Source organism: Homalodisca vitripennis, chromosome 4 (genome assembly GCF_021130785.1).
Source record: "Homalodisca vitripennis isolate AUS2020 chromosome 4, UT_GWSS_2.1, whole genome shotgun sequence".
In the NCBI taxonomy this organism is placed as follows: Eukaryota; Metazoa; Arthropoda; class Insecta; order Hemiptera; family Cicadellidae; genus Homalodisca; species Homalodisca vitripennis.
The window spans coordinates 173,071,666-173,091,442 of NC_060210.1; the positions used below are offsets into that span (position 1 = coordinate 173,071,666).

Below are 19,777 nucleotides of genomic sequence, written 5' to 3' on the forward strand. Positions count from 1 at the left end.
TTGAGATCACAGGCAATAAGATAGTTCACCTCTTGGTTAGACAAGGAGCTCAGACCATATTAGAAGATTTTTGGTTAATGGCTAGCTATGTCTTCAGCCAGGTCATGAACCAAAAGACCATTATTTTCTACATCGTAACGTACGTGAGATTAGCATCTCGATTATTGAAATCGTTGTAATTTTATATTTTGTCACAAAAATCACCATTCACTCCTCCTAGCATCATGTCGTGGGTATAGTTAGTTTTAGAAGGATATTTGTAATAACATCTACAATTTAGCATAATATTGATGAATAATATTTTGGTTTTTAATTTCCATTTCTCGTACTTTTTTAAACGGTATTCATTTAACAAAGTGTTAACACAAATATATATAATTTAATTTTTACAATAGCTCACACAATCGGAATAATAATTATGTCACTTTTGCTTTTAACAAACAACTCATGACTATTACCGGAATAATAATGTGTGTCTATCAGATTTTATTAAAAACCCAGCTGGCGTACTGTACAGCAGTTTGGCGGGAAAGCAATTTTGTTTTGTATTGAGTGTAATGTAAGGTTAGGTGAAGTAAATGTTGCACTACTGGAGCTGTTGGAGCTGCATAATAGTAGGATTACGACGGATTACGGAACGGTCTTCAGCTCTGAAATTGAATGATTATGCCAACAACGCTCTGATTTGTTCAATTTGGCATTAAGTGCTATTTTCATTTGTGAACGTGCATTGATATACGACAATCTCTGTTTACAAAAGTCATTGGTGATAGAAATAATAAATTAAAATAGTGTATTCTGGCACATTTTAAATATGTCTAAACCATCTCAGCTGTGTAATATGGGTAAGAACAACTATTTTATGAGATTGCATTTATAAAAAATAAGTCAGCCTATTAAGGATTAACTATAATTAGCAGTCAATTAACTTGATGACAAAGCTAAGTACCTATATTTTCAAAATAAAAAAATATAGTATGGAAATGAGAGGGTAAAATGTTTACAGTCTTACTTTGCATAAGTTGATGATTTTTATAGTATAAATAATTTTAAACTGATATAACTTGCTACATAATTTGTTGTTAACACCTTCACTGAGACACAAGTCATGGGGTAGGGTACGATAAGCGGACCCGGTATTTTATATCGAAGAATATAATCAATGATACGTAATATTCGCATCTCGAATCATAGACTATCAATCGATATAAAAGTATCTATAGTCCCTAATAACAATCATATGTTTTAAATTAAAATATGAATTTAATGATGTCACAAATAATAAATGAACATAACCAAAATTAGGGAAACTCATAACTTAAACTAAATGAACCAGAACGAGAACGATCAAACAGCAAAACTCATAAATAATTAAGAAATGCTAACAAACATTGGGAATAGAAAAATAAATTATAATATAACAATAATTAGAATAGAAAATGGAAACCTTGTCAAACTACTCATATCTACATGTTTTCGCCTGGGTAGCAATTTTTTACTGCTTTTAAGAAAATGGAAGAAATGGCGTCCTCTTCAGAAAATCGTACCTCTCTTCTATATAAATATTCACAGAGGTGATCTGCGAGAAGGTCAGCTGGGATACCACTTCTTAGACTGTGTTTTACGGCACTCCACGAACTTTCAACTGTCTGAGTGTTGGCACCAGTTGCTGGGTTTAAAAAGTTTTCACTATGGTTGACAGTAAAATGGACAAAACCATAATCACTTAATCCAAAATAAGATTTCCACATGTCTGTGACTATGGTTGTTCCAGGCTGTACATGTTTTAGTACAAGAGGAATGAGAGTTTTAGCATCTCGTTTGTTTTCAGGACAAATCTCTATTCTATACCTACCCCCACGTTTTTGTCCTTCCGGTATAATTTCTATTAAACGTAGAATCCAGGTTCCTTCTACCAACCTCCCTTTGTTATTTTTACGTTTTCCAATTTTGCACTCATCAATTTCCACCACCACTCCAGGACCTCCAAGCTTTTCTTCCCTATTAAACTGATCATCAATCCACACAAAATACACTTCCCTGCAAAATGACAGCCAGTCAGATATCATACTTCTTGATGGACTGTGTAAATCCAAACTCCACTCAAGAATTAAAAAATCGTAATTTGTCTGATTTCTGGAAAAGAAGTACATTAAAGTCACAATATTGCGCAATCCGAACTTTGACCCTTCAAAAAACTATTCTTCAGTGCGTTTTTACTAAAATTGTGTCCACCATTACCTTCTTTTTTGCATCTAAAGACGACCATGTTTGCTCCTCTCACAGTTACATTTGTTTCTTTTCCACAAATTTCACATAATGGATTCTTAGGTACTAGTCCAACATGTTGAAGCCACAAAAAACATGTCTTATCATCTTTTAAAGCAATGTCGTGTAGCTTTCTAAGATTGACTGCCATTTTTAATAAACAATGTTACTTATGTAAAATTTGAAATATTACCTTAGGATATTAAAAGTTTTTACATCTTCTTCTGAATAACGCCTTGATTTACAGCAATAGGTCAAGAGTTATATTCTCAAAAAAGCGTACTGGTTTAACTTTAGCAGCTAATAGTCCACACACTTTCAGTGGAGGTTCCTTACCATCAAATGAAACTTCAACACTCATGCCCTAAGACGACATCCACACACAATCCATCTAGAATAAGAGTTTTAACTTTATGGTACACTTGGTCCTGAATATGTATGCATACCAGATAAAAGCAAGTGTGAAAAATTAAGGTTAATCTTTTAATATTTACTCACTATAAATGTAAACAATAATAAATATTGTTTACACAGAACACTTGATTACATTTGGCAGGTTCATTCAAGTAATATTACACAACTTTAGAGACCAAGATGGGATTGTTCGCTACTTTAAAGATTACTGGGGCTTAGCCTGGAGGTATTTTCAAAATAAGAATAGGCCTATATTCATTCCGGACAGGAACTGCAAGAATGTCCATGTAAAATTTCAGTACAATCAGTTGAGTAGTTCATGCTTGAAAACAAAACACGAATAAAAGCTCTTCCGCATTTATAATATTACTAGCAGTTACCAGCGGCTCCGCACGCAATTTCCTGTTGAAAAACTGGACAATATATTCATGTATTCTTTTTCTATGACATAATAAACAGTCCTGAGATAACCGATATTCACTCAAAGCTATTCCAATCTTCTGATCCATTTTAGATTTTAGTTTAAAGAACAGAGGTTTGAGATCCTGAAGTCGTAAAGTGAAACGGTTTTTATAAGATTGTATTTCCCTCCAACATTCCATGATAATTTATTGAAGTTATTCGACGATTTCATTAACAATAAGAGTTCGCCTTTTTGTCCCAATGATGAAAGTGTATCGTACAATTAAAAAGTTGCTGCGGTCAATATGAGTCTGTTCCGGTCGTTTAAATTTGCTCCCGGTCTAATCTATTTATGGTCCTACAATTGAATTATGCTCTTGCACTGACCAAAGAATGGTCTCATACGTTGGCTTCGGAATCCAACTTAGATTAATTTTTGATGCTGAAGTGATTTTGATATTTTCACCGATCAAGAAATATGTATAAGGTGTATATGCTTTTAGTATAGGAGCAAGAGCTTGTTATCCCCATTTGCCTTTAACTACAGTAAAAATGCCATACACAATGTCAAAGGAGCTAACCACATTCGATTACCTTATGTGCGCACATTTACAGCTTTGTACAATAATGTAGTTTTTATAACAGCGTTTAAATTATATTTCCATTTCAATAGATATTTTATTGATCAGTGGCGCAATCTAAATTTAAAATTAGATAATAACTTAATATATGCAATCTGCATTACGCTACTGATCAAGCACTTTACAATAATTTACTAAAATTTAAATGTAAACAAATGTTTTTGCCTCTTTGATGAACTTCAGCTGAAAGTGTTAACAGTTGTTAAACATCAGTTCACTTTATATTACGTGTCGTAGTGCAGTCTGTCGGATCCAATGTAAAACACTCCAAAATCAACAACTACTTACAAATGAAAAATTAACTAAAAAAATTTTCCAGTGGACCAAATTGTGAATCTAAACCATTCTCGAATTCCATTGAAAACAAACACAAAATTTCATCAAAATCGGTCCAGTCATTTAGGAGGAGTTCAGTCACACACACACGAACACAAGAAATATATATATATATATATATATATATATATATATATATATATATATATATATATATATAAAGATTTGGAATACATATACAGGGACATATATAGGGGCTTCACCCCCAATTTTGATATGAAACATTCCGTGTATTTGTTTGAATAGCTCCCACAATTAGTAACACTTGAACTATTTATTTTAGATCAATGTAGAGTAACTCCAAAGTCGAAGTATATAGTTTTCTTAGTGAATACACTTGTGATCTAATATTATAGAGTCCTATGATATTTTTATAAAGTGGAATTAATCACATATCGTGCATCAGGTAGACTACCCATTTACAGTGTTCGTGATTAAGAGGACCGGAAGTTAAACAAAAGTGTAAGTAATTCTTATTCCAGGCTACTAATTAAAATTAATTATATTGGCAAAATTGGAGTTTGCTCCTAGAAACAATATTAATAGATCTATACATAATTTTGTAATGAGGTTGGATTCAAAACAGTATAGTATTCTAAATTGTATGGATATAGATATTGTTATTGATAATTAAAAACTTAAATCAACATCAATAATACAAACACATTTCAATACTTACATTATGACAGTTGTCACCCATATGTAAAGATAATACGAGTACATGATATAGAAGAGTTCTTGCTTCCCAAGCCATGTTCGCTATATCATACTACTAACAGTTACAGTTACATCTGGCTTTGCACGCAATTTTGCCGGTTAGCACCTGTATGAGCACTTCAGGTTCGAGTGAATTATATTTCCGACGCCAATGTTGACTTAGCCTTCTTCCCGTGATCAAGAAAATATATTAAAAAGTGTATATTTATGGTCTTTTTAATTTACTCCGGTCTTAGTATTTTTTTGTTCCAAAGCTGGTTTTGCCTCTCTATTGATCAAGAATTTTTATATTTTAGATAGGTTTCATAACAATCTTTAAATGTATGAAAAAAGTAAGACTACATCGTCTCATATCTGCACTACTATAGCAGTTACACATTGCTTTGCACACAATTTTGGACCTTGCACACAGGCATTGGATGTTTATGACCACTGCTGTTTCTAGTGAATTTTATTTCCAGTGCCAATTTTGAGTTTGCCTTGTTGCCATGATCAAGAAAATACGTCAAAACGTTTATAATTATGACTATTATAATTTACTTCATTCTTAGTACCTATGTTCCATAGGTGATTTTATTTTGTTTTCCGACAAAGAAAATATATATTTCAGATCAGAGAAGCCTATTTCTATCAAAACAGACCTTAACCCTTTCAGAGCCAGGAGCAAATATGAGATGTTGCAAATTTTTTCACAGTTCATATCCCCTTGTGACTAGTCAAAAGTGCCAGGCTAAAATTGGTGATTTGGTGGAGTTTTCATAAAAATGAGACAATGACCTAAAAGTAGCACCAAATTACTCGTATAGATATACACTATCAACAAAAAAATATATAGATTTAGTTTTAAGTAATTTAAAATAAAAAAAATGTTTTTAATAGATTACATACAAAAAATTTTTTAAGTTTTTTTGCAAATAACTAAAAACGTAAAAATAATTTTCTTTGGGAAGCTATTTTATTATATTGTACATTTAGAAAGGAACATCCATACAACATTTTGTGTTATTTCTCTCATAAATAAATTTTGTATGACACATTTTTACGACACTGGCAGCAGTCAGCTGATAATGTCACGTGACAATTACAAAATAAAAATGCATAGACCTCCAAAATAAAGTGATATTCATATTAATTATCTACAAATATACCAAGCTATAAAAAAACATAAAACTTTAATCATTTGACGTCGTATTGTTTTAAAAAAACGACGAATATCGAGGAGACAATATATTGCCACCTGGCGCTTTTCGCATATGTCACTGACAGCAATATTTTGCCGCCTGGCACTTTTCAGACACGATCTATAGCGGCAATATATTGCCTCCTGGCCCGGAAAGGGTTAAGTGTTCAAATATTTTAGAACATTTAGAGCTGGAATTGGTACATTAGTTCAAAAGAATAGTCCAGCAAAATTTCATCTAGCACAGCTCTTATAGAATGCTTCAAAGGGAGTTATTGGAGTCAAATTCTGACCTTCTTATGTTTTAGGACATTTTATAACGTAGATTAGTACTTACCTAATTAATTGCTGAAATCTAAAACGGTGGTAAAAGTTATGCTTACTCATCAGAAAACTTACTCACTATAAATGTAAACAAATAGAGAATAAAAAACTATATTTACACAGAACAGTTGATTATATTTGACAGGCTCATTTAATTAGTATTTCAGAACTTTAGAGACCAAGATGGGATTTTTCACTACTTTGTCCATATCTCACAGCACAGAGCATAGAGTGCATGACCGACATAAGTAGTCGCCACTTACTCGGCACATGTCTGCTGATATTCTTCATCAGTCGACTCAAAGAGGCAGTGACAACCAACGCCTTGTTTACCGCCTGAGAGATACAGTCCCTGAATGTGAGCTTGGTATCAAGCGTCATGCCCGAGATTCTTCACAGCACTGTCTTTATAATCGGTCCACCAGGACGACGGTGTCAATCCGTCGCCAGAGTCAGGCCATGCTCATCCATCAAAACCAGCACTCGCAGCATGACCCGATTGAGTAGCCATTGTGTCTCATCGAAAATCCTCGCAGTGATGATCACAACAGTATCGCCCGCATATCCCATGAGGAAGCTTCTTTCAGACATTTCTATTCGGAGATGCGATCGTATGCAATGTTTTACAGGTCCAGTCCCAGGACATTCTCAAACTCAACATTCACATTAAATCAACTCTTCCCACATAGCTACATTATGTGTTGAAAAACGGTTGTTCCACCGTGCTCAGAGATCGTGTCTTAAACATCATAGTGCACTCAATTGTGCACCTGATGAGACAATTAGAATATCTTCACCTACAGTACACTATATTTTGTATTCTAGGTATATCTGATGTTGAAACGATGTAAAGAATTCATTTTGAGATTCTTCGTCACCTACTTTATTTAGATCTCTCGAAGTCAGATTTCAGACGCTGTACTAACAGGAAGGTATGTATACTGGAGCTAAATTCAACAACACAGTCTACTGATAGAGTTTTTCATATGGGTACAAAATGGTTGTAAAAATTTACTAATTAAACCTCTTTTTATCTTCAATTTATTTTCCCACAAAATAATTTTTAAAGTAACTTGTAACTTGCTAATTTACTCATTGAATTATATGATTACATTGAAATATAAAGGTGATGGTTGCAAATGTAGTATATTTTTTCACCTGGTCTGTCATTTATGTTTAATTTTATTTAAACTTAACGGCAACACACCATTCTACATAAATAACGTAGAAACTAACATGGTACTCTGAAGAAGACAACTGCAAAAGACACAATAATAGTCAAGAAATTTGTAAATGAAAGTTACATAAAAACATGACAAAAATAGGGTAATAAACATATCAATACATTAACATCCAATACAAAAAATTAAATTAAGGACAGTGTACCAGCTAATATACTAAAATAATAAACAATTACCAAAAACAAGTAACGATAATATTTTTTTTTACTCTTTCACAGAACTGAATATTAAGTGAATCAACCAGAACAAAATAGCAACTGTGTTAACTGTTGATTTTATTTGCCTATTTTAATTTGTAGCCTATTAATTTTAATATACACTAGTGATAAATTGAAGCTACCTCTTTATTAATTTTAATAGCTTCTACGTTGAAGTACTTGTACACATAATTGAATTTAAATATGATTTTATTAAAAGTATAATGTTAGTGAACCATCTTGATTATAAATTTGCAAAATGTGTCATTTATTTAACAACATTATTAATGTTCAACTTGTATGTATTATAATGCTATATACATAAGAAAAGCTAATTATTATTTTGAATGTTAGCCACCCTAATTATACTATCAATGGGATCATCATGTATCTAAGGTTCCATATTGAAAGATGATTTAGAACTTTCTGAACAAATTATCGTATTACACTAATACATTTTTATTAGCAAATTCATTTATAAATAGACCAGTTGATGAATTTATTAAACAATACTGGTTTAATAATAATAATATATATATATATATATATATATATATATTTTATTAAACCAGTATATATATATTTGAGCCTAAAGGAATTGTTGGTTCAAAATCCATTATAACCATTATAAAATCAAACTTGAAATCATTAGGTTATGTTATAAATTAAACAAGTAACATTACTCACAGTGTAAAGATTTAAAAAAAAATTATTACATATTTTTTATATTGAATTCCTTGTACATCATATCATATGGCTCTTATTTGTTAGATACAATGTTGCTAGTAAAAGTAAATATATGCTCATCTGCCTTGTTCCAAACTGGAAACTAAATTGGTTGCTGGTATCTAAGAATATAATGACATTATTCTGTAACTTTAAAATATGTCTTAAAAATTTGTCTTATTTGTTATTACTTTGTTTCAGACTCGTACGAGCAAAGTGTCTTTGTATCGTTCTTCAAACGTTTCCCTGAGGTAAACTTAACTTTCTGTGATTAATTGTTAATAACTTTGTGATACAAAATAATGTAAATAGCCTAATACATTATATTTTGGTTTAAAATAGACCAATTGTAAAAAGCCAGCCTCAAAAAGGGGTGGCTGCCAAGGATTTGCACTTTTTGTTGTTTAAATAAAATGCTAGAAAATTTAATTTTTATTTTAATCCTTTAACCATTGTACTCGGGATGAAGCTCCAGTTTGATTAATAATCACCACACTTGACATATATTGTGCAATACTAGTTTTATGAACTACCAAGCATGAGTTTCTGTGCTTTAAGATATCAGCTGTTTTTCTTTTGTGATGACAGCTGTTATATCATGTTTTTTTTTTTAGTTGGAAACTTGTAGGTTAATTTTGCAATCTTTTAGATATTATTCAAACTACTTGGATACACTTGGGAAAGAGTATATCACACAGTCACAGCAGATGTATAAATACTACATTGACACTCTTATTATAACTCTTGACATGACTTGTCTACAGAAACTAGGCCCCTGTCTTTTATATAGCAGTACCCGACTAGCTAAAGTACACAATGTTAACACACTCAGCAACATGTTACTATAATGGGTCAGGATAATTACACTTGTTGCAGATTAACATGAACTGCTGCGGCTTAAATTGTTATATAGCAATACCTGACTAGCTAAAGTACACAATATTAACACTCTCAGCAACATGTTACTATAATGGGTCAGGATAATTACACTTGTTGCAGATTAACATGAACTGCTGCGGCTTAAATTGTTATATAGCAATATCTGACTAGCTAAAGTACACAATATTAACACTCTCAGCAACATGTTACTATGGTGGGTCAGGATAATTACACTTGTTGCAGATTAACATGCACTGCTGTGGCTTAAATTGTTATATATCAATATCTGACTAGCTAAAGTACACAATATTAACACTCTCAGCAACATGTTACTATGGTGGGTCAGGATAATTACACTTTTTGTAGATTAGCATGCACTGCTGTGGCTTAAATTGTTATATAGGAATACCTGACTAGCTAAAGTACACAATATTAACACTCTCTATCCCATGTGAGCATGGCAGGTCAGGATAATTACAATTATTGCAGATTAACATGACTACTGGGACTGAAAATATTATGAGAGGTGTTCCACAAGGTTCTGTGCTGGGTAACGTTATGTTTGTCTTGTTTACTCCTAACCTACCTAAATTCCTGGGTAATATCAGCTACCCAATAATGTATGCTGATTACACGATTCTGGTTACAAGCAGCAATTCCACTGAGGATCTGAACATTCAGACTTTTCTATGAGCCAGAAAGGCACAACAGTATTGTTCTAACATAACTTTGATTTTAATGCTGCTAAGACAAAATATCTTGCTTATGGATGATTTAAAGACAATATAACAGAGTCTCCTGAGTTCAAAGATCATTTGTGTTCAGTACTGCAATTGTTGCATTGAAGAAGACCAAAGCTTATTGGTACCCCTGGAGCACTGAAAACAGTAGTATATTATGCTTTATTTTGGCACATGTTATAAATGGAATAACTTTATGGAGAAGCTCAATAACTGTTGCAAACCTTCATCGTATCTTGGTGCTGCAGAAACGGACTCTGCAAATAATGGCAAGTCTGCAGCTATAAAAATCCTCAAGAGACTTAAGTCGTTTTACATCCTGACAGTGGTATCCATCTTTGTTATTGAAGTTATCTATCACTTATGAATCAAAAGGAAACTTGCCAAAGACAGGTGAAGTTCACAGCCACAACACCCAACATGCAAACGATTTCTCTCTGCCAACACATAGAAGAACTTTATACATCAAGAAACTATTCTTCAGTGGGGCAAGACTCCAGCATGCTGCTAGAGAATCTCAAAATGTGTGGCTCTAAAAATCTCAAGAAGACTGATGAGTTTGCTGATAAATACTACAAGTTATAGGTTATAGTTTTGTTGTAACATTGTTTTTTAACTGCTCGTAACACTTCATTTTAATGTTTTCGTTGTTTTACCTTAATGTGTTTGTTTTAACAAAAACGTTTGTTAACTTGAATTCAAGCAGATTTTATCCCTTTACATTTCTTTGGTTTTACACTCGTTAACCTAACCTTAAACTACTACATTAATTTTGGTGTATACATTGATTCTGTAACCATTCGCCAGGTATTTTTGTTTGATTGATTGACATTGTTCCTGTTTGTTATTTTACAGTGTGTTTTCTGACGTTTATCCATTGATAGTTGTGTGATTGTGGGTATTATGAAATAAAAAATGTATACTGTCAATAACAAACTAGCATTTAAAATGTTAGTGTTAAAATTATTGATAATTTTATGCTCTAAAATTCAAATTACATTTGCCATTTAACACGTTCACTGCTGACATGGAAATTCATTATTGTGCAAATGCTGAAATATTTTATTTTATTTTTGGATGTTTATTATTTCTTAATTTATTATGTACATGTTCACGAAATGTTTTATTCAAAAATTAGCAATATAATGTAAAAAATAATAAATGACGCCACTTGGCGTCATCAGCATATCCCATCAAAACCAGATGCCATATGCTGATGACGCCAAGTGGCGTCATTATTATGATCCCATAATACGGATCATAATAATCCGATGACCACTTGGCGTCATCAGCATATGGCATCTAGTTTTGATGGGATATGCTTATGACGCCAAGTGGCGTTGTTCTTGTTTTTACGAAACTAACTCGAATTATAATATAAGTATTGATAAATGTATTGGGTACTTACCTTGTATCCATAGTTTTTATTCTTTACAAAATATAATATTCACAACAAGTTTTATATTTACACTATATACATTGACACTTTTATACTTTTACTTGTGGTGATTTATAAAACAGTCACCCAGGACATAGGCCAGGTTTACTGTCGCACGCCTCACATTGATATATTGTGTCTTTACGAATACCTTTACTGTAAACGCATTACACAACGTTTTCGTAGCCTTCTTCCTTTATCTCCTATTGGGAGCTTTGTCGGTTGGTGTCCGGGAAATATTTGGCATATCACGGGGCACGGGGCAACGGCTGGTTGGTATGCGGCATTCAAAAGATTCCTTATTATGTCAAGTCTGAATGTCAACAATGTCATTTTATCTCCAATATTGTTTTGACGAAACAGTAAAAAAGCATTTAAAAACTGCCATTTGTAAAATGTGCACAAATACCTTTTTGTACCAACGGATTTGTTTTTCTTTCTGCTGGATAATAACTAAGCATCTGATCCTGTCTATCTATGCCGCTCATATACTTGTTGTATTCTATTATTGGAAGAGGCTTTTGTTTTTCTACTCCTCGTTTTATTCACTGACACGTTCATCTCATTTTCAAATTGGCTGGATATATATAGAACGTTTCTCTTATCCTTCCATTTTCCAACTACAACTCCTTCATGATATTTTGCACATGTTTCACCTTCTTTGAGTTTAGCTTGGACAACTTCTACTGGATTTTTGTTGCCTATCTACACGCAAGTCCCTGTTATGTACGTTCTTTGTTGTAACAACTGTTTAGTCAAATTGACACTGTTATAAAAATTATCTGCATAAACTGAATGGCCTGCGTTCAGACGTTCTCTTAGTAGATGCAGTACTACTTTTTCAGTGTGTCCCACACCACCTAACTCATCCAAAGCTCCAGAATATATACAGAACTTCATTGTAAGTCCATTAGTTCACAAAGAAGATAAAACTTTATACCGTATTTGTGTTTTTTGTTTTTTTTATATATTGTCTAAATGACTAGGTGACCACGCCACAGGGTCATCAACTCATCAATGGACAGTTCTCTTTTTGGTACATAAATGTTAAGCATTTTGTTATTTGAAATGGTCTATCAGGGGCCTAACTTTCTGTAGTTGATCAGTACTATCTTGATCTACTTTGGCAAAAGTGAAGGCAACGTAAAATACCCATAAACCGATCACGTGACATGTGTTTCCCAAACACAAGTTTGGAACAGTTCATCTCTTTTCCAATAACTCTCTAGTCTTGGCATTTTTACTATTCCTGTATGTAGAAAGAGGCCCAAAAATACCTTTAGCTCTTGGATATTTTAGGTCTCGCCAGTAACTCATGCGTGAGTGTTTGTGCATGGGAACTAGAAAGAAATACTTCTTCTGCGTATATATTAGTTTCCCTAACAATTGATTGCAGCATAACGTCATCTAAAATTAATGTCAAATAATCCATAGGCTTATTATTACCCCGGTATAGGAACCTTAAGAACCAGTAGGTTGGTTAAATATAAAAGTTTTCAAAGCAGGATTGTCATTCCATACTAACTGAGGTAAATCAGCTCTTCTCCTACCTTGTGTAGTTTGGACTGCACTGGCAATGGCAATGGGGAGCAACCGGTTAGCTGGAACAGTAGGTGATGGAAGCGTCTGAACTGATCCATCCTGTTCATCTTCCCTGGGTGTCATTACCACAGCTATCTAAATCCCAATCACTTTCCCCGGGAATATAACTGTCACCACTACTCAGTGCTTCAGATTCCGTGTCAGAATTCAACTCGCGGTCAATTTCACTTATTGTCATATCTTGGGTTTCACGAGAGGTACTCGGCATATTATAACTCATTATAACATATATTTATTTACGCACTGATAATTTAAACTCAAAACGAACACTTAAACTAATAAGTATAACTTATTACACGAGTAATCACTCTGAAAAACAACCACTTACTGACTGATAAGACAGGATAATATGGCTACAAGTTTTGGCTTGCAAAAAGGTGGGAGTGACGCCAACTGGCGTCATCAGCATACAAGGCACGTTCCGTGTGACGCCAACTGGCGTCATCAGCATTGAACGTGTTAAAGGTAAACTTAATTTTGTAACATAAATTAAGTTCTTGCTTTTGTCGTTTGCTTGCGTTTTCCTTAGTTACATGTTTGGAAGGATTTTAATCCTACATCATAAGATTACCTGCTGCTGTGGAGAAATAATGGAATTATCAAAATTAAAAATCGTACAACACATAACAATCATGAGATTTTATTTCTAAATTTATTTTTTTTATATCAAATAATGTGATTTTTAGGCTTAAGTTACTTTAATAAACTATAATAAACTATATAATTTTTTATTGTATTAGTTACACAGGAGATAAATCATTGGTACGAACAAATCATTGGACGGTGTGTTGAGGTCCGGGGGTTCATTTCAGTTAGTTCTGAGGTCTGACACTAGGTCAGCACCACGTAACTTTGATTATCACTGTTATCACAGATGGCCGTCCAAGTTCTCACTCTTTCCTACCTCAATTTATTACATTGAATGATTTATCTCTTGTGTAACTGATACAATAAAAAATAAACAAATTAAGCATGTTTAAAGTCTTTATTAGTTTGTATGCAGATCCTGATATGTAGTTACTCAAAGGTCTAACTAGCACGTCTTCATTATGCAGGCTCGGGTGATACAAATAAAACATTAAATCACATTCAAAAAATATGTCAAAAACCCCCATAGTTGGCAAAATATTCAGAGCTTGGGTATAGTTGCAGTCTACTACATGTACTTTGGTGTAAGTCTGCTTGCAAGTACATCTGATAATAAAGAAATTCATGTCAGATCGGATTTTGAGTGTCTCGGCAACAGGAGAGTAACTACGTCATACAGCAGTCACTGAGGACCCATATAAGACTTGAAGTCGTAGGATAGGGTGTTGCAGTCTGCTTTATACTTTCCTGCGATAAAATTACAGGTTAATGTTACAAAAATTATTAACCTAACCAGTATTACAACAGATTACAGTGCAATATTGAGTACAAATTACTGAATTCATCAAGGGTGTGAGGTATTTTCCCATTAAAATTATGGACACTGTGTTACAGAGTCAAAGGCTACCTCCAATTGATCTCAAATTTAACTTTTATTCAACTAAGCAAAATTGTGTTATAAATAATCTAAACTTTTCCTCTAAAAATATTTAAAATTTCTCATGTATCCATGTAGGTTAAAAACTCAAAATAGTGTAACACAAAATATGTCAAGTGTAGAGATTAATGAAGCCATAATAAATAATCAATAAACACAAAAAGTTTCATGATAATACTTAGATAGTGATATTCAGAAGTGTAGAATGAACTGAATAATTTTTGTATGATTTAACTTTAGAAGAGATGAATATTTACACCTCATAATAGGATCTACAAACTCAATTCAATCAAATTTGTAAAACAACCTGAAACAAGAATATGTTTGAGTAAAGATAAGCATGCATTTTCAGCAAAGTAGTTGGCATTAAAAATTATCAAACATTTTAAATAATGCAGTTCACACATTCAAGCAATGAAGACAATCAGAAAACACTGACAGAACAAAATCTGATTGTGTAAAAATGTTTAAAGGTTTGTTGTTTCAGTCCTGTCGTATTTTTTCAAAACATTGTCCTTTGTTCAGAATAAAAATTCATAACAAGATTTAAAAATATTTTTCAGGAATAGTTAGTGTTGTTAATAATTTTTGTAGATAAATAAATGTAAATGTTATCTAAGTCTATGGAAATGAGCTTTATCAGTTTATATCTTCTGAAATTGAGGCAAGCAAAATTTGGTTTTGCAATATTTTCTATTTTTACACATAATGACATAACATTTTGGGTAATCATAAAGCATGACCATAGCTATATAGTTTTGATCCCACATATAATTTATAGCAAATAATAATTAGACACTTTATTATAAAGTTTGTTTTACATTTTATTTATGCTTTTTTAAATTTAAAAATTCATAATTTTAACACTTGAACACTTAAGTTTTTGGGTGATTGCTGTTATTCTTATATGATATGCTTAGGGCTAAAAATAAGATACACGTTTTGTAGTTTTAAAATATTAGGTCTTAAGTTTTAAACGAATTATTAAGTCTTTGATACTAAATTTCACAATACTTGGGATAACTTTAAGATTATACAGGGTGTGACAGTAAAGTCTTTGGACGACTTTATAACTTTTAAATGACAAGAGATATCACAACTTAATTGGGCATACCATTACTGGTAATAATTGTAAGCTACCTTTCTGTGTACTTGCTTGTGTACAGTAGCCAGTTTTTATAACTGGTTAGCATATTGCCAGACAACTGGATGGGAATATTTTGAAACCTACTTTGAAATTAGTTCACTCAAATAAGTATTCCTTTCAACTTGTAACAGGTACTATCTTACTATTAATCTATCTTACTAATAGTAACTCAAAGTAAGAAGATAGAGAGAGAATGTAGTGGTGGTGTAAAAATAAAAGAAACTTATCATTACAGTAAAATTAGGTACAATTGGTATGTCCATGTTGTATAAAGTAGCATCGTCACACACTGAAATAAATCTACAAGGTGGCCTATACCTGCAACGGCCATGCTTATGCGAAGAGAATGGTAAACAACTCATTTAAAACTAAGTAAATGAATGTCATGTGATACATCTTCTAACATGAATCATGCTTAAGGCTCTGTAATAAAAAAAAAAAAAAAAACTGCCACTCTGTACATCTTCTCACATGAATCATGCTGGAGGCTCTCTAATAACATCTAAAGGAACTGCCACTCTGTACATCTTCTCACATGAATCATGCTGGAGGCTCTCTAATAACATCTAAAGGAACTGCCACTCTGTACATCTTCTCACATGAATCATGCTGGAGGCTCTCTAATAACATCTAAAGGAACTGCCACTCTGTTCAAGTGCATAGCCATCCAATTGAAGGATCAGTAGCGACACTGGTAACTAGATTCGGTAACTGTAACTGTAACTGTAACTGTAATTTCGGTCATCTGGTAACTCATATTCTGTAAACATAGATCAAACAGAATATGACCAAGTCGATATGGGATAAAGAGCTCAAGGCTTCAAGCATATTTCTAATCTTGAAGCATATTTCTAAAAAAGTGAACTATTAATACTATTGACAAGTGGCAACGGCATTTAATGCATACAGTAGGGGAACTTTGAGTAAGTTGTTATAGTTCAATGTTAATAATCTGTTTTAGGGATCTGATTAGTATAACATTCTTTTTAGACGAGGATTGAAAACCTGTTTGGTTTTAAACTCTGACTTCTAATATTTGTTATAGTGAAATCAATTAATAATATTGTCCTCCAATTTTAGAAACACCTATGTAAAAATTAAATTATATTTAATTTGAATATACACTGTATTGTATTCAGTGAGTTTTTAACAATCTCTGGATGAGTTTTAAAGAAAGTTCTGGAGTGCTCGCAATTGCTCAGGAGTGCCTTTGCCATATCTTGGAGATGACATGATATTATTCAATATTCAATATAAAACCTACAACTACCACAGTGCAGGTTTTTTGTTCAGTATTAACTAATAAATATTGGTACTTGTGTGTTTTATATATACTATACCATCTAATTGAGTTACACTAAGTTAAAGTAGGCAATTAGAATATGACAACATGCTTAATCTAATGTTTTAGGGGGAAGGTATGTTTCGAATGACCAACAAATGTTAAGTATAATATTTTAAATAGAAGACTCATTAACATTTGCACAGATATGAAATTAATAATTAGTAATTCATTGCAGATTTTTCTTAGAAGTTAAAACTTTTTTAACAAGTTTTATCAATATTATGGTTTAGCACTTTGATATTTACCATAAGACTATTTTTGAGGATAGGAGGTGCAATATACAAATATCACAATATAAATTATAAATGAACAGAAACTCTACAAGGATTTTTAAAATATGTAATAGACTTTTTACACTGAGTACAAAAAATGAAATGTCTAGTTACTCATCAAACTTGTACCTTATCCTTTATTTTTGTAACTAAATTTGTTGCTTTTTTGCGAGTACTGCTGTATACGTCACTCACTTTGTTTTTCAGCTTTTCCCAAAAAGTGGGTTCTTTTTTACTTTCGGGTTGATTAGAGTCAAGTTCACCAACGTTAATTTTTTTTTCCAAAATATTCTCTTTTACTAAGACATTTTGTCTTTCAATTCCATCATTATTAATAACACTCGGATCAGATTGTCCGATTGTTACATCCCCAAATGGAACTGCAGGTAAGTCAGCAGTCTTCCTTTCTGTAGAAAAGCTATGAGATAAACTTTCAGAATCATTTAACTGTAAATTTAATTGTTTTTTCCAATTCATCAACTTTTATATTTAGGAAATCATAAGGATCTTGATTCCGAGGAAACAAATCAGCAGGTCTTTCTGTTGAATGATTACTAAATTGTAAACTATCTTGCGGAAGTTGCACAAATTCATGATTAGGAATCTGTTGTTGTTGTGAAACAAGCTCTATTTCACTCTGTTGGCCCAAATCCTCGTGTTGTACTTGAGTATATTTGTTAGGAATTTGTTGTTGTTGTGAGCCAAATTCCAATTCACTTTGTTGACCCAAATCCTCCTGTTGTACTTGAGTATACTTGTCTGGAATTTGTTGTTGTTGTGAGCCAAATTCCAATTCACTTTGTTGACCCAAATCCTCCTGTTGAACTTGAGTATACTTGTCTGGAATTTGTTGTTGTTGTGAGCCAAATTCCAATTCACTATGTTGACCCAAATCCTCCTGTTGAACTTGAGTATACTTGTCGGGAATTTGTTGTTGTTGTGAGCCAAATTCTAATTCACTTTGTTGACCCAAATCCTCCTGTTGAACTTGAGTATACTTGTCGGGAATTTGTTGTTGCTGTGAGCCAAATTCTAATTCACTTTGTTGACCCAAATCCTCCTGTTGAACTTGAGTATACTTGTCGGGAAATTTGTTGTTGCTGTGAGCCAAATTCTAATTCACTTTGTTGACCCAAATCCTCCTGTTGAACTTGAGTATACTTGTCGGGAAATTGTTGTTGCTGTGAACCAAATTCTAATTCACTTTGTTGACCCAAATCCTCCTGTTGAACTTGAGTATACTTGTCGGGAAATTGTTGTTGCTGTGAGCCAAATTCTAATTCACTTTGTTGACCCAAATCCTCCTGTTGAACTTGAGTATACTTGTCGGGAATTTGTTGTTGTTGTGAGCCAAATTCTAATTCACTTTGTTGACCCAAATCCTCCTGTTGAACTTGAGTATACTTGTCGGGAAATTGTTGTTGCTGTGAGCCAAATTCTAATTCACTTTGTTGACCCAAATCCTCCTGTTGAACTTGAGTATACTTGTCGGGAAATTGTTGTTGCTGTGAACCAAACTCCAATTCACTTTGTTGACCCAAATCCTCCTGTTGAACTTGAGTATACTTGTCGGGAAATTGTTGTTGCTGTGAACCAAATTCTAATTCACTTTGTTGACCCAAATCCTCCTGTTGAACTTGAGTATACTTGTCGGGAATTTGTTGTTGTTGTGAGCCAAATTCTAATTCACTTTGTTGACCCAAATCCTCCTGTTGAACTTGAGTATACTTGTCGGGAAATTGTTGTTGCTGTGAGCCAAATTCTAATTCACTTTGTTGACCCAAATCCTCCTGTTGAACTTGAGTATACTTGTCGGGAAATTGTTGTTGCTGTGAGCCAAATTCTAATTCACTTTGTTGACCCAAATCCTCCTGTTGAACTTGAGTATACTTGTCGGGAAATTGTTGTTGCTGTGAGCCAAATTCTAATTCACTTTGTTGACCCAAATCCTCCTGTTGAACTTGAGTATACTTGTCGGGAAATTTGTTGTTGTTGTGAGCCAAATTCTAATTCACTTTGTTGACCCAAATCCTCCTGTTGAACTTGAGTATACTTGTCGGGAAATTGTTGTTGCTGTGAACCAAACTCCAATTCACTTTGTTGACCCAAATCCTCCTGTTGAACTTGAGTATACTTGTCGGGAAATTGTTGTTGCTGTGAGCCAAATTCTAATTCACTTTGTTGACCCAAATCCTCCTGTTGAACTTGAGTATACTTGTCGGGAAATTGTTGTTGCTGTGAGCCAAATTCTAATTCACTTTGTTGACCCAAATCCTCCTGTTGAACTTGAGTATACTTGTCGGGAAATTGTTGTTGTTGTGAGCCAAATTCTAATTCACTTTGTTGACCCAAATCCTCCTGTTGAACTTGAGTATACTTGTCG

At 33.0% G+C, this 19,777-nt stretch overlaps 1 protein-coding gene across 1 annotated transcript in view; it reads left to right on the top strand.

Annotated features, from left to right (window-relative positions):
- Positions 1-554: 554 nt before the first annotated feature.
- LOC124360659 (DNA mismatch repair protein Msh2-like) overlaps positions 555-19,777 on the top strand; it is an 89,680-nt gene continuing 70,457 nt past the window's right edge. Inside the window, 2 exon segments of the mRNA XM_046814475.1 lie at positions 555-845; positions 8,648-8,697. Of these exon segments, the coding sequence (XP_046670431.1) occupies positions 815-845; positions 8,648-8,697 (81 nt within the window). The 5' untranslated portion in view covers positions 555-814.